The 16,595-nt window shown below is 36.1% G+C and overlaps 1 protein-coding gene across 6 annotated transcripts in view; it reads left to right on the top strand.

Moving 5' to 3' along the window:
* The window catches only part of ADGRG6 (adhesion G protein-coupled receptor G6), a 117,975-nt gene that overhangs the window by 58,898 nt on the left and 42,482 nt on the right, over window positions 1-16,595 (top strand). For 3 of the 6 annotated variants that reach the window (XM_060753476.2, XM_060753477.2, XM_060753480.2), the window contains exons 5-10: window positions 752-820; window positions 1,885-1,965; window positions 4,293-4,373; window positions 13,520-13,605; window positions 14,996-15,048; window positions 15,160-15,219. In XM_060753476.2, the coding sequence (XP_060609459.1) occupies window positions 752-820; window positions 1,885-1,965; window positions 4,293-4,373; window positions 13,520-13,605; window positions 14,996-15,048; window positions 15,160-15,219 (430 nt within the window). The remainder of the gene's footprint in view (window positions 1-751; window positions 821-1,884; window positions 1,966-4,292; window positions 4,374-13,519; window positions 13,606-14,995; window positions 15,049-15,159; window positions 15,220-16,595) is intronic. The other 3 variants (XM_067466326.1, XM_060753478.2, XM_060753479.2) reach the window with 3 other exon arrangements.

The following is a 16,595-nucleotide window of genomic DNA, read 5'->3' as shown; positions in this document are numbered from 1 at the left end:
TGGTTCCTTCCCTGCTAAGAGGTAATACTGTACCTTAACTTTTATCAAGAAAGGAACTATTTCTGAAGGCCCAGCCAGGTAGGCAAATGAAAACAGCCAGGGGTGCCTGGTCCCCAAAGTGCCACTGACACTTTCCTCTCTCTATGGAATGCCCCCTGACTTATCCACAAGTCATGTCAAAATCCATAATTTTAATCTCAAAATCTTCCCTTCAATTTGTACTTGAGGTTAACTTACATATGCGGTATGCTCTGTGTGAAAAGAAATTAGATAAGTTCAAAAAACACACCCTGCTAAATTGCCCCAGAAATTTCTGGTTTGGATGCAGTTTCCCTTCACTTAGTCTGGTTAGTCTGGTTCCTTTTGTCTGGTTTGATGAAGCCTATGTAATAACACTTCTTCCAAAGCAGTGGTTCCCAAGCATTTTTTGACCCAGACCACTTTGACCAGGGACCACTCTCCAACATTAGTATCAAAAGGGTTAAAAATCAGTTTTTGGTCAACTTTAGATTCAGTTTGGTTATTTGGGGTGCTGATTCAGAAAATTACATTGGAGACCAGTTGCTCTCATTGCAACAGTGTAGTAACAGTGAGACTGCGGACCATATTTTAGTTCTTGCAGACCACAGGTTGGGAACCACTGTTCCAAAGCAATGTACAACTTTGTTTACTTATATCTGCCTTGATTGTAAATAATTTTTTTTTGCTTTTATGTTATTTATGTTTTCTCTCTCACATTCTCTTTCTAAAGGTTCATATCTCATTCCCCTACCAACAGTTGAGCCAACTAGCTGTGCAAACCTAGGAGGTGTTTGCCAAGGTAAGAAACAAATAATATCTTGCGGGTCCTGAATATACTAAATAAATTAGAAAGAAAATAATCAGTTATTTAGCTATGATTTAAACCAAATGTCCTAGTAGAAAAACAAACAAAAATGATGTTTTAGCCTTACATATAGTCATATTTTGTTTACTATATTTGGAAAGCATGGAACAATTCATTTGATAGTGCTGTTTCTGTACAGGATTTTCTTATTATAAAGCATAGCCAGCAGATTCTATAGAAATAGGGCTTAGCTTCATCTTTTCTTTTATGACCTTTATTACATTGTCTATTTCAAAACTGTAATTTTCCCTGTTGCATAGTAAATGTTATCTGTCAATGCAGAATACATGAACAAAATCTATAGTATTGATTGCTACAGTTTTCTTAGACAAGATCCATATGGTTGTCCTGTGAGGAAGAGCCAGAGAGAAGAAAGAAAGAGAACTATCTGGGAGAAAGACTGATAATTTGGAAATATGGCTTCTGGCATTTCATATTTACTCGTACCTGTTTTGGGAGGCACTTTTATGGTTGTTGCTGACTTCCCTTCCCTGTACGTCTGGAAGGTTGTCCACCCCTAGGGGCTAAAATGAAAGTAGTATCCATTTGACTAAATACTACCTACCGTAGTAATAACTTATTAATATTAAATATTTCTATGCCACTAGACTGTTAAAACCAAACATCATTTATATAATTTTGAGGAATCAGCTTCTTACAGTCCAAATCACTAGCATAAATTTATTTTGTATTAAATGTTTGTACAAGCTTGGCCATCTACCATATCCAGATTTGGGGAATCACCACAATTGCCTAAGTTATTTCTATTTTATATGTGAGCAAATGAGCTTTGTCTAGAAATACATTGTTGAAGTAGAATTTTGAACTTGGGTTTCATGCAAAAATAATTATGTCTGCATTGTTTAACTTGTTTACTGCTTTAAGAAGCAGGTGCCTCCTCTCTCTATTCATGTTTTCATGCATTATTCCATTTAGCCCAATTTCATTTAACATTCCTATTCCATACCAGTTCACCTCTTTCTCATCTTTGTTACCAGCTACTGTAAATTCCACCATTACATCACCCACTGTTACCACTAACATGCCTGATACTAACAGAACCGATAAACAAACCGATGGTAAGAAATTCAGTATTACATTTTCTTTCTTAAGTGACTAAGATTCTGCAGTGTCTTTTTAAGTATACTCGGGACCTTGTTTGCTTCAGCATACACTGGTACTGATGTCTAGTTTTGGAAAAGGGAAGTCAAGTACAACACAGGAGAAATATCTTTTCAGACATCTGTCACATGTTTCATTACTTTTCAAATATTAAATATGCAATACTGATACTGTTGCTTCTGGGTTATTTTATTTTAATGCCTTTTCTCAGAATGACCAAAACCTTTATCTACCACCCTGGGCATTCTCAAAATTGTAGTCTAAAAAGGCAGTTCTTTCCAGATGCTGCTCGGGAACTGATTGTTTGTGTATTTCTTGTTAGAATATTTGTAACTCTTTTAGCTGCTCTAAGTTTCTATTTGGGGCACCACAGAAATACACTTAAAATAAAGCTATGGGTTCAACTTTCAGACTCTTCCTTTAATTTAGAATGCTTCTTATTCTGACTTTAGGACAGTATCACCTGAATTATGACCCTGATCTGCACCCAGAATCCTGAGAGATGCAGGTTGAGTTTTCCTTATCCATAAATCCAAACTCCTCCAAAATTGTTCACGTTGGCAACTGACATAGTGACATCTTTTCTTTCAAATTGTTCAATGTACACAATTATATTAAAAAATATTGTAGAAAATTATATTCAGACTATATGAACAAGGTATGTATGAAACATAAATGAACATAAATTTATGTTTAGACATAGGTCTTATCTCCAAGATACCTCACATTCATACATGCAAATGTAGATTTTCCAAAATCTGGAAAAAAATCAAAATCCAAAACACTTCTGGTTCTAAGCATTTAGATAAGGGATACTCAATATGTATTAAATTTTCAGTGTTAACTATACAAATGAAATGATTATGAAAAAGGACAATGGTTAGCTTTAATGAGATCAACTTCACCAATGCCTTTTTGGCCAGGGATGGTGACCTGCACAGGAGGATATTTGTGCTTTTTACTATCTGGCATAAAGATGAGGAGGTAATTTTATCAATTTCTCTCAGTTCTGCAGCCCCTATAATGAATGTCCTCAAAGCAGATGTGGAAGAATATAAATCCTGAACTAATTCTTCCTAATTTCCTCACATACTGTTAGTTTTCTCACCACTCTGGGAAATATAATCCTTTGCTGTGTTCTCTCTGTATTCAGACATCACATTGTATTATCCTGCTTCTTGGCAGGGGGTTGGACTGGATGGCCCACAAGGTCTCTTCCAACTCTATGAGTCTATGGAAGAATTATTCTGTGGAGAAAAAAGTGTGCTTGTGTGTGTGTAATAACCACGTTTTTCTCACAGAAAACAAAACAACTATTTTCTGCCTAGAAAATGGTTTCCTGCATATGAAAGAATGTTTTATTGACAGGAAACCCAGAAAAATAGGGTATGTTTTTTTTTCCAGAATCATAGAAAGTAAGGTACAGGCTTATGAAAAAAGATGGAGTACTGAGACAATGAGAACTATAGTGTAACACAAGAGCAAGGGACTGCCAATCTGTATATGGAATATGGCACACTAAAAACTGATACTGGAAGCTATTGATACAATAGATTTTTTGAAAAAGAAAACACAGTAGTAGGCTTTCATTGTGGCTTCTCTTACACTTTGGGTTTTCTTTACTTTTCTTGAACTTTTTACGATCTCCGTCTTCCTTCTGGCTTCTCTTTTCCAGCTCACATTTTTATTTTCTTCCACTTTGATCGTCTTACTCCCCGTTTTCCTCTTTCTTTTCTTTCCCTCTCTTCCTTTTCATCCATCCCTATGTTTAACACTCCCCTATCTATGACTACCTCTGTATGGCTCTTCTCCCTTTTTCACCCTTTTTCTCTCCCCAACTCTTCTTTTCCCCTCCTTAGTTTCCTTTTTCTCCTTTTTCTACTTTCTCTGGTCCATTCTCCTTTCTCTCTTCCCCTTCCACCCTCTTCTCTTTTCATTCATTTTTTCTTATACCCAGAAAGTGAATAGAGAAATTAGTCCATTCAGTTTCATGAAGAGAAAAGGAACAAGCTATTCTGGGGAAAATAAAATAAGGGGAAAGTTCACCACTGCATGTAATGTGTTGTCACGACTGTTCTTATATGAGCTTCTTCCCAAATGCAACTGGTTATACTTTAAAGTTTGACAAGACTCTTTGTTGTACTGGATAACTTATTCACTAATTTAAGAGGCAGATATGTCCACTCCTTGCTCATATTTCATGCATTTTTACCATTTTGCCCAGTCTCATTAACATTCCTATTCTATACATACAAGTTCACCTCTTTCTCATCTTTGTCACCAGCTACCGTAAATTCCATCATTACATCACCCATTGTCACCACTAACATTCCTGATACTAATAGAATCGATAAACAAACCAATGGTAAGAAATTCAATGTTATATTTCCTTTCTTCTGTGAGTATTATGAGACATCTGATTGTAGGAAATACTACTAAAAGGATTTTGCCTGGGAAGCACCTAATTGAATCCACAGAAGAAACAGGAGAGAGGTTTAGTAGTTCTTGAATGACAGAGATCATTTTACAATTTGTGTTATGATTATTTCATTAACCCTCAAATGCTAGCTGTTGACATTCATGTTCTTTAAGATAATCTTCATATTGATGCTCATGAGTTATGATATATTGTCTCTGATGAAGTGCAGCTGATCATAGAAATCTTGGGATATTCTTGGCCTACATTCTGTGTGTGCTGTCTTTCTCTTCTTACATATCACTTTTTTCCCCTCTTTTTCTCCCACTAGCTCACATTTTCTCCCTCTCCCCTTTTCTCCATTTATTGGTATGGGGTTTAGGAGAAACATCCTGAGTGGTGGAAAGGGTCTATACTTTCCACAGATTCTCTCTTCTAAAGCTTGTGGGGGAGGGGGTGGGTGGGTCTTCAGTCATTTTATGGCTGGGCAATCCTTTCACAGTATAGGTAAATCCGCTAATTATGTGGGATCTTTCTCTCTTGAACTCTCTCTCTTTTGTTCAGAATTTTTCGAGCCTGATCATTTTCTCAGTATCATCATAAGTCTAAGTAATGAATGGGGTTGGATTATTTATATCAATGGGAATTGCAGGCATTTTCAATGAGCAAGGGAAAGATGGCCTACACATCAGAACAAACAAATGCATTATAAATCAATACTGTTCCCACTGAAATACAGTACTTGCTTACACAGTTGTAAGTCTTATCTTATGGGGATTTTTTTTGTAAATAATTCGCTTTTTAATTATATGGCTTCCTGTATACAGACCTGCAGGAAATGAAAGATCCTGCTGCAGTGGTCTTCAGAGTCAAGAGAAATTCAGATGACTCCTCTCAGCGATTGCTACCAGGGCAGGAAGATTCTAAGATAAAAGGTGTCAAAAATATAGGAATGATTTCAACTCCAATAGTTTGGCCTGTGAAACCAAGGCTTTATCATACTAGTAAATCTGCATCAATGGAGGAGAAAAGTTCAGAGAGAAGAAATGCACTCAATTATTTCATCCTGACAACTCCTGAGGTCACATCGTCTGCTCCTCGGGAAACACAAGTTAATGTTTTGGATCCTTTTACAGAACAAGTAAACACTGATGATATATCTTCTCTGAACAATTCAAGCATTAATAGTATTTCAGAGGAATCTAAGAGCCTGCTAAGTGAGAGTAGTACTCCAAGGGAAGAACCCACTGATCTGCTTGATCATATCAGAAATGTGATTTTTCCTTTTAGACAGAGTGAAAGTCTTGAATCAGAACTAATATGGACTTGGGCACGTCAGTTAGAAGATCCTGTGTCAGGTTCTTTATTTACTTCTCTGGTACGCCAAACCCCTCTCCTTGAACCTACAAAAGATCTTCAGTGGGTACTATCAAAGAATTATGCTTTATCTTCTGCATATAAAGATGTGTACAGTTTTTTACAATCTTTGAATGCATGGAATGAAGTTGCAACTGATAATCTTATAAGTTCTGGAATTTCAGAAGAAATCTTTCCTTCCTATTCTATGAAGTCTTCTTATACATACCCTAGTGAATTATATCAAGAAATAAAGATGGAGTTACTCGAAAGCACACCTGAAAGTGTCTACTTAGAACCCACACAGAGAATTCTACAAGAAGATTATGTTAAGAATGGATTTTACATTGTTGGCGAATTCCAGCCCACAAAATCTAATTACATCAAAGACCATAATTCAGTACAGTTTAAAAAACATGTTTTAAAGCAAAGTGCAAATCCTCCTGGCTCTTTACAAAATATGAAAGCCTGGTTTCCAGATGTTATTCCTGTAATTCAGCCAACAGAAGCTGTCTTGCCAGTAGAATACAGTATGAAATGGCAAAGTTTATCAAAATTTAAAGAACAAGGGCTAGACATTCAACATGCTAATTCTGTTTTATCTTCTTCTCAAGAAACTTTTTATATACCTTCTTTTAAAAGTGGCTCATTTACACATATGCCATTAACAGACCAGCTGCACCATACAGAGGGAGAGGAGGCCGTGGTTCATAAAGATGAATCTGAATCCATAAATACATTCATTTCTTTGGTTTCCTTGGAAAATATCAAAACAAAGTCAAACAAATTTACAGGTTCTGGACATCTGCAAAACAATAAATCAGATAATGTATCTAATTTCACTTTTTCTGCTACTGTTTTCCCTAAAATCAATAAATTGTGGGAGTCCAATGACTTAAGTCTTCAAGTGCAATATGAAGATACTCTGTCTTTTCCAAGAAATTATCAGACTTTGGGACAAGATCTCCATGTGTCTTCTGAGGAATCTAGAGAAAATTTGACACTTAGTGAACAGGATTTTTTCTTAACAAAGAGAGTGTCCTATTTCATATTCCCCACAAATATAGATGGCATCACTGTGCAAACAACATCTAATAATAGTTCACTGGACCATGGAGTTGTGAAAATAGGCACTTCTATTCCTGTATCAGAAAAGGATGGAAATAGATTAAGTTTGTTTGCTCCAACAGTTACATCAAGGATTTCAAAAACTCTGGAAAACACATCACAGTTGGACACAAAAACAGAAGAGGGCCTGTCTCTGAACTTAAGTTTGTCTATAAATGCTACTTCTCCACTTCATTTCCTTTTGACCTCTTTGGAAGTACCTGTGATTCAGCCTTCCTTGCATTCTGACAAATTATATATAACATTTGTTGATGGACAAAAAGATAGTTTAGCTCTGCAGCAAATTCCAGATAAACCCACATTTGCTTATATAAATGCTTTTCATTATCATACTGAAATGCTGTCTTTTGAATCTTCATGCTTAGATGGTGCCTGCACAGATTCATCATCAAATCCAATAAATATAGAAAGCCTGTCTATGTATATGACTAGACAGGGTAACCTGTTCTCAAGAGCTTCTGATTATGTACCAACGAAAGGACAGTCGCTTAATGACAATGGTTTTCCAGGAAAACAAAATCCATACATATCTAATGTGTTTATAGGGGAATTGCCTTTGGAAATACTGCAAACTCATAGTTATAGATTTCAAAGCAAAGCAAATTCTCAATTTGATAACAATTCAGCAACACAAATGTCTTCTACACCATTACTATCACAAAGTTTGTTGAATAGCCTTGATCAAAATTTTCCTGGCGCTAGCTCTTTGTGGAATGAAAAGCAAAGCATACAAAGAAGCCCACTGAATGAAATGTTATTGACTGATACCGGACAGCAATCAGCAAAAGATAAAGGAAGCAAACTTACCCCTTCTCTTCAGCTATTACATGCAGAACTGTTTGATGGTGATGTGGATTATAGAAATATTGAATCTGATATAGAAGCTACTGTTTCAAGAGAAGAATCAGTTTGGAAGGTACATCACAATTCTAGCAAGCATAATGATTATCCTGTTAATAGCAAATTAGCCTCCAGTATCCAGGCTACATTGAGCCACTCATCATTTCTAGGATTGCATTCAGTTCCAGTGGTTACTGGCATGTTAGTCCAATCTTCTCCCTTTGTTGAAACTTATGAACCCTTTAATGAAAATGCATTAACTCATACAAAAATGATGTTTGGAATAACATTCCATCATAACACAGGAGCTCAAAACTCAGTGGAAATGTCAGTTTATGAAAATCCTCACATGAAGGTGGTGTCTGAAGCAAACCAAAGTATTGTGCCCAAAACAACACTGAGTCCTGGTAACAATTCTCCCACGTTGCTTTTGTCCTGTTTGTTATGTAACCCCTTCAATGACTGGGACTGCACTTGTGGACCTGAGGTCAAGCACAGTATGTCAACAAATCCATTTAGATGTAGAAAGAAAATCATTTTATCTTCTAGATTTTGTAGAAACAGATTTAGTGTTATTGGAGTAGATTAGCCTTTCTTCATACCATAAGCCTTGAAATCTTAAAGTAGAAGTGTATTTTATGTCAGGTTTTTTTTAAAAAAAAAATCTTCTTTGGTGTATGATTCTAATTACTACCATTCCATTACTAATCACAAGGACTTTGAGGAGACTACAATGGCAATTAACCACTGATTCATGTGTTCTGTCTTTAGGCATGATTTTAAATGTACAATCTTAAAAAAATCAGCAAAGGCATAAATGAATGTATAGCTGTATAGTATGTAAATAAATAAGCTTGATCAAATGAGAGGGTGGATGTGAAAAATCAACCTTCCCTCATCCTGAAATAAACAAATAAACAAAAAAACACTAATGAGATTTACCACAGAGTCTGCCCATGTATATTTTACACAGTTGCAATTCTAAAGAAATTGTATATATAAAATTTTAAAACAAAAATGGTATGTTTCGATCATTTTGATTATGGCATTTTATAGTCTCCTGAGAGTGGCTTGAAAGTTATAAAAAAAATTTGTACTAACCTCAGTGGTTTAGTGGTGGTGGCAGTAAATCTCTTTAAGTTTTCTCTAAAGATAACATATTAGAGCTTTCTCCTTAAATTTGATTTTATTTGAAATGTATTTTGATATTTTCACCTAATATAAGTGCATTATAGTAGAAATAATCTTCTACTCATTGAAACTCATTCATGTATCACTTAAGGTTAATTTACATTTCCCAATATACATGCTGTGATTTATGACCACCAATGGTACTTGGACCTGCAGGAAATCATAATCTAATCCACTGAAATGAATGGAAACAACATTTCACAAAGAAGTTGCCAAACAGTACAACCCTCTTATCCATGAATTTAATATTCATGATTTCACTTTCCCATGCTTCAAAAAAAAAAATCCCACCTGGAAGCATTTGTTGGCCTCTTTAGGTGATTCTTCAGTGTGATTCTATGGTATGTTTCCAGCCAAAGCCTATATTCAAAATATAGGCTTCACTATTACTCACAGTTTCAAGTATCCAGTGTATCTCCCATGGATACAGAGGTTGACCTACTTGTTTCCAGTTCCCTTCCATCAATTTAACTGGTGATCTCCTAAGTTTATTTCATCAGCTCATTCCCATTTGATGGCTAATCAGTGGTTTCAAAACTTTTGTTCTCCACTTTATAGAAATTAGCATGGTTCAGAGGTATTCCTGCTTGGAACTGGATTTGGCCCTGTGCCTCTGATTAGTACAGTTTGTAACATCTGGAAACTCAATACATATAGAAGATAAATGGAAAAAGCATGATGCACAAAGATATCATGAATGTAAATTTTTTTTCAGTATGGGACCCCTTATAATAATGTACACCAATCAACAAGCGAGAAATCCCATAACATTTTTCACAGTCACAGAAAGAATATCTGTGTCTTAAGGGCTCAGTAGATATTTTCTAATTAAATTTGAAGGAACTGGGAACTCTCACTATATCCTGGCATCTTGCAGTGCACTGGCAACGGTGTTAAAATTTGGCTTGGTTTAAGAAAATACATTGAAATAGAGAAGGATATTTCTTTCCAAATGGTAGCAAATCCAAAAATAAATAAATAAATTAGAAATGAGTTCAGCACAGGGCTTGGAATATTCTATTTTGTAGCAAAAGGATGCATATCTTCAACATGTTTTTTTTTCAGTTTCCTCTAAATTTGTTCAGGTGGATTTGGTACCTTTTAGAAACCCATTTGGATTTAATGTACTGCACAATTTAAAAAAAAAAACACCTCACCATTTTCATGATCACTAGTATCATTTTTTTCTTCCCTCATTCATTATGTTAAAACCCCAATAGCTATCTAACATTAAACATTCACCACAGTCTCAAAAAGATGCCATTGTTAGATTGTTGATATGTGCATTAAGTCACTTCTAACGTGTGACAACCCTAAGACAAACTCTTTGTTGGGTTTCTTGGCAAGATTTGTTCAGACAAGATTTCACATCTATTACTTGCACAAGGTCACCTAAGGATTCAAGGCTGAATGAGTTCAAGGCCTAGTGCAACATTTAGACCAATGTTTTCACTGAGCCACATTATAAGATACTTCCACATTAGGCATAATTTATCATACAATTTGAAAAAAACGGTGTTATAATATAGTTCCCAATAAAAATATAAAGACATTAATTTAAAAAATTCAAAATCTATTTAAAAAATGCAACAAAATTGTAAACATTCTGTTTCTATCTTTCCTTATGTAACTTACAAAATGTGTAACAGTTGGAAAGGTCACCTTCATTCCACCCATGGCATAAACTTAGTAGTAATTCTTATTTACTTTATTTATGATGTAGTTTCCCCCCCAAAAAATTGAGACTTATGGTGACCAAAAAGTTAGTCTGTTAATCTGCAAGGATAGCAATAACAACTGTGAATTACTATCAGATAGCTTAATTTGTAGATAGAGCAGTTGGCTTCATTCAGCAGGGATGAGGACATGTGTCCTAAGGGCCTTGTGTACCACCTACTGGCCCTGAAAATAGACCCCCCCCCAATTTTAAAATGTTATAGGGAATAGTTGAATGATGTACACACTTAAACCCCTCCCAAATTACCACAAAGCATGGTTTGATTCCCCTTATAACTTCCACAGAAAACCATAGAAATCCTTCCCAAAATTTTCAGCTAGTTTGCAGAGATCTGATTTGATGCCATGCAGGGAATAGCCATGGTGTGGAAGCCTCTTCCCTTTCTCACAGTAAACAAACTTCCAAATTTACACTGTAAATTGATATATATTTTTTTTGGGGGGGGGGGAGGGACAGCATGAGTTTGCTTTGAGTGACAGAACATAACCTTCAATGCTTTTCCAGCTCTCTAGAAACAGACTTGTAGGACATATGTAGATTTGCTCCTTTCCCACTTCCCCAAGTAAGTACAGCTTCCACCAAAGAAACATATCATTGAATATACAAACCAATATAAAAATCCCCCTTTACAGTAGAGTCACATACTACTCTAGCTACTACATGTGAACAAACAGATTTTGATATCAAGGAACAGATCCCTGTACAGCAGTGGTTCTCAACCTGGGGTCCCCAGATGTTTTTGGCCGTCAACTCCCAGAAATCCTAACAGCTGGTAAACTGGCTGGGAGTTGTAGGCCAAAAACATCTGGGGACCCCAGGTTGAGAACCACTGCTGTACAGGATCATAAAGATCATCAAAGATCATACACATACACACATTGTGAGGCTTTTCCAACATCAGTTAAACACTGGTGATAAATCAAATATTAATCAAGTAATATAAATAATGATCATGTATTTAAAGTCAACAGATTACTTGAAGGCAGAGACATAGATACTTATAATGCATAAACCTTATTTGAATACTGATAAAGATAAATGCCAGCAGATTTCGTAATGATTATATTATTTTAAAAAATCATCCATTGAACAGTAACTTTTAATAAGTTAATTATAATTTATAATTAAAGGTAAGATTTGTTAGAAGTTAGGTAAGTACTTTTAAGAGGGCAGCTAGAGTCTGCCCTACAATTATTGTTTTAAAAAACAGAAACAAAAATTAAGCCAAGTGCCAATGTTAATTAAAAGCAAAAGTCAATTTTAAAAGCTAGTTAGGCTGAGTAATCAGCAGACTGTTTCTACAAGCATAATCAACCACATCACTAGATGAGATTTATTGTTGTTATGTGCCTATAAATAACTTTGACTCATTACACATCTTGTCAAGTTTTTTTCTTGGCAAGATCTACTCAGAGGTTTGCCATTCTCTCTAAAGCTGATAGAATGTGGCTTACCCAAAGTCATCCAATGAGTGGTTTCATAGCTGACGATGAACCCTTGTCTGCTGGTGTTTTAGACTACCACTCAAACCACTGCACCAAATTTGGCAATAATTGAAGGTTTTAATGTAATATAATCATCCAGTTTATCAGTAAGTTGAGTTTATTCATCACTGGAGGATAGCAATTCACTGAGACATCCTTTGGTCATCATAAGAAAAACTGCGTATGAACTGTATAATTTAGGAGTGAGCAAAGTGTAGCCTCTAGGCCAGATTGACCCCCCTCTCTAGGTCATTTGAGCCACCCAAGGATACCTCTAATATTGGGGGGGGGGTTAAACCCCTAAAAATGTCCACCACACTACAGGGGCTATGGTGCAGCTTTGCCATATTTCTGCTTCCTTTTGATCTTTTAGGTCTATTATTATTATTATTATTAACTTTATTTGTACCCCGCTAGCATCTCCCGAAGGACTCGATGTGGCTTACACAGGCCGAAGCCTCAGAACACAATACAGTAGAAAACATAACACACAATAAACAAAGCAAATCAAATAATTAAGCAAAATAACAGCAACAGTGACAATACAACAAGACACTTTAAAACTGGGCCGGCCGGCGCCCTGGGGTACAGGGTTAAAAGTGCTGAAATGGCAGGAGGAACATCGGATTGAAAATAGTGCGGTGTGCAGCAATATTGATTATACTAAAGTGCTTCCAGGACTTGGGATGGGGGATTCCTAATCTGAGAAGGCACATCGAAACAGCCAAGTTTTCAGGTTCTTTCTGAAAACTGCTAAGGTAGGGGCCTGTCGAAGATCTTTTGGAAGGGCAGGAGACATATGTGTGTGCATGCCTTTAAGTTTGCTAATTACATCAATCTCATGCATTTCATAGGGTTTTCTTAGGCAAAGAATACTCAGAGAGATAGCTTTACTAGTCCCTTCCTCTGAGAAATAGCCTGCAACACCTGGTATTGGTTGGCAGTCTTCCATCTAAGTATTAACCAGACCTTGCACAATCAGATAGGATCTGATACCTTAAGAGTGTTTAGATTCTTTTTAGGAGATGCTTTCATTCAAATAGAAAATAAATTGGAAGTTAAGCTGTAATCTGCTTCCTAGTGAATAAAGTCCTCCTGTTGATGTAAAACAACCCAGGTGAGACCAAAAACATGGGGAAATTGGACTTCAATCCAGGATCGGGCACATTAAAAAAAAACCTTCCTAGCACAATTTTACAAAGTCAGGAGATGGGAGCATAGGTGTGGGTAGTACACCAAGTACCTCCACAGGTTTTAGCTGTTACCCACCCCAATATATTTAATTGTTTTTAGAAATATAGGCATTTATAAAACACGAACTGTTGTTCTAACATTGATGTTGTTTTTATAATGCCTAGGGGGCCTGTTCTACAGAATTGCTTTTACTGTCTACAGTGACAAAGACATTTCGGAGTCAAATGTTCAGAGTGCTGTTGCCAACTGGGTAAGTTAAGCTGATTTGTGTGAACTTTCAATATTCTTACTTCATTAATTTTCAATGTAAGCAATGCAAGAGGTTTTTACAAAAAATCTTCATGCTTAGTTGGTCCTGCATGCTTTTTTTTTTGAACCTGAGATATAGTTATGTGGAGCTGAAACACTTCTGCTTTTTATGTGAAATATATTTCACTTTTAAAATATTGAAGTGATTGACTGTATGATCATATCCTCAATTAATATCCAGTGATAAGTCCTTGTCTCCCTAGAACCAGGGACCTTTCCACACTACCCAGTTATAGCACTATTGGCTCACATACACCAGAAAGGTTAACCATCATCAACATATTCATCGTATTTAATTACTTATTAATCGCCTTCCATCCAAGATGCTCTAGGCGATTTACAAGCTAAATCTACCCTGGTACAGTCTTGAATTTTACATATTTGTGCCAAATCCAGGGCCAAAGTCTAGACTGCCCAGGAATGTATCCACTCTGCTACATTGTCATCTCCTCTGTGTCTCTGTTGCTCCTAGCTGGCCATGTGCTCCTGGTCATTCAAGGCACCTCTGTTGATATAAAAATAGGACAATTTTTCATGCAGAGAATGATATTTCCTGTATGAAAATTCAGTCTTCTGTAAAAAGCAGCCACATGTCAATTTTGTGCACAATGAGTCTCAAATAGAATTTCTTGACTCTCAAAAAATGTTTGATTATTTTTTGAATATTTAAAATATTCTTTCCATCGCTATATCATGTCACTTTTCGGGCTTCTCTTTTCCATGGAAAACATAGCCAGCCCCCTAAGTCATTTGTCACAAGGCTTGGTTTCAAGACCTATGATCATCTCATTCACCTGGATATGTTCCAACTTGTCAATATCCTTTTTGAACCATGATGCAAATTAATCAGATTCAAATGTTCTACAACAGCACAGATGGCAAAGCACTTATATAGCTAATCTATATAGAGCCATTTTGCTCCTCTAAAGTCTTGATGTTTTGCACTGTTGTGTCTAAAGCAGATTCAATATTTTATGACCATTGTGAGATTATAGACATGGCAAGAAAAATCAGAAGCCTGATATTCTTTTGTAGAGACAGCCGTAAATCTGTGGTTATCTGCACTGTTAGCTTGCTGGATTTATTTAAATTGATTTTTATACTTTCTCCAGCATTTTAAAGGTCAAATTTTCTATTATCCAGCTATTAGTGAAAGCAAAATGTGAGATTCTCTGTATTCTTGCAAAGTTATACAAGCCTGTTGTCAATTGTTTTTAAATAACATATTTTCACATAACACTGTAATAAGTCATTGTGGTGATGAAGAAAGAGGTAGGCTTGTTTTATGTAATGCATAATATTTCTTTTGATATTTTTTCTTTTATTTCCAGCTAAATCACACCTTTCAGGATTGGAATTACACAGTATATGTGGTCAATATAAGGTAACTGTTTAATATGACTGAACAATCAGGCAACTATGATGTGTTGTGGAAGATAGTTATTTCTGATATTTATAGTTGTTTTTTTATTTGTTTCAAAAAATTGCCTTTTAGTATTCAACCAGGTCCTGTAAAAGACAGAGCGAGGGAGAAGAGAAATGTCAATCATCAAAGGTAAATTTGTGTTAGATTCTTGCTAACAGGATTCAAAGTAATTTTGATACTTCTATTAGTTCGTAGATCATGGATACTGATAATTGCTTAAAACAAAACATCGCTATATCATGTCACTTTTTAAAGTGCTGCTCCATAGATGGGTCCTGGTACACTAGCTGTTGGCTGCCAATCCGCAGAAGGTTTCAAAGAAAGAAAGAAAGAAAGAAAGAAAGGCCATTAATAGGCACAAACATGGTGCCAGACTGACACACTGGAAGGGGAATACCTTGTCAGCCCTCCACATCAGATAGCCAAAAAAGCATTGACTCAGGCAAAGCTAATAACTTATATTTATCTGGCAACAGCATGAGATACATTTTCTGTGGCTCCTCAAGATGCTTTGGGAATATTTGGGCACAAGGGAAGCAATGAGTATGGACAGTTTTAGGTTTCCTTTTACTTAATTGCTCCTTCGCTGGGGAGAATAGAAAGCAATGGTCAAGTGGAAAGGAATATTTAGTGATCTCTTTCCTTCTCTGTTCTCCTTCCTTCTATCACACAAATGCAGAAGTATTGGAGTATTTTCTCTATCATGTGTTAAAAATACTTCCATGTTCCCACATCATTGATGATTGCATAACCATGGTGGGTATGGATCTCAATGACAATGAAGAATTAGCGCTTTTCAAATGTTTGACAATTTGGAAGGAAAGATCCAGGTAGTATGAAATCCACATATTTGTGAGAATAAAACACATGGAATTTTTTGTTCTTGTCCAGAAAGTCAAAACTGAAAAAAGGTTTCATGTCTGCTTACAGAATGATTGACTTCACTGTGAACTACAACCTACCGCATTTATATATCTTTCTGTGCAAATAAAGTGTTTCACCAGAATCCCAGGCTATATCGCCCCTGGGCTGAGAACAGCGGTATATAAGCAAAGTAAATAAATAAATAAATATCTTTGGACTACTGGCAAGTGCCTTAGCCAGACTTCCTCATCTACCAATTGTTTTCCCTGCAGCATCCTCTAGTTTGCTACTAGCTTCAGAAGAGTGCCATTTATTTTCCAAGTAGGAAGAATAGACATCTAGGGAACAGATTATTCAAACACAGCTGTTGTGGAAGCAGTTACATGGAACAAGGAAGAACAAAGGAAAATTGAATATACAAGTGGTTTGCTCATCTTGCAACACTAAACAATTTGCATTGAAATTATCCAAAGCTTAGACTGTCCACAAGGTATTGCATACCAATGACAGAGCTGTTTGCAGATCCCAGAGTGCATAAATATTATCAACACTGTTTAATTTTCCTTTCCAGTTGCTCTCTGTGCCCAATTAGATGATGCCCACTGTAGAGCAGAGTTGAATTGTTCATAGATGCCTCCCCC

The sequence above is a fragment of the Anolis sagrei genome, chromosome 1 (assembly GCF_037176765.1).
Source record: "Anolis sagrei isolate rAnoSag1 chromosome 1, rAnoSag1.mat, whole genome shotgun sequence".
Classification (NCBI taxonomy): domain Eukaryota; kingdom Metazoa; phylum Chordata; class Lepidosauria; order Squamata; family Dactyloidae; genus Anolis; species Anolis sagrei.
This window is presented reverse-complemented; position numbering and strand designations above follow the sequence as displayed.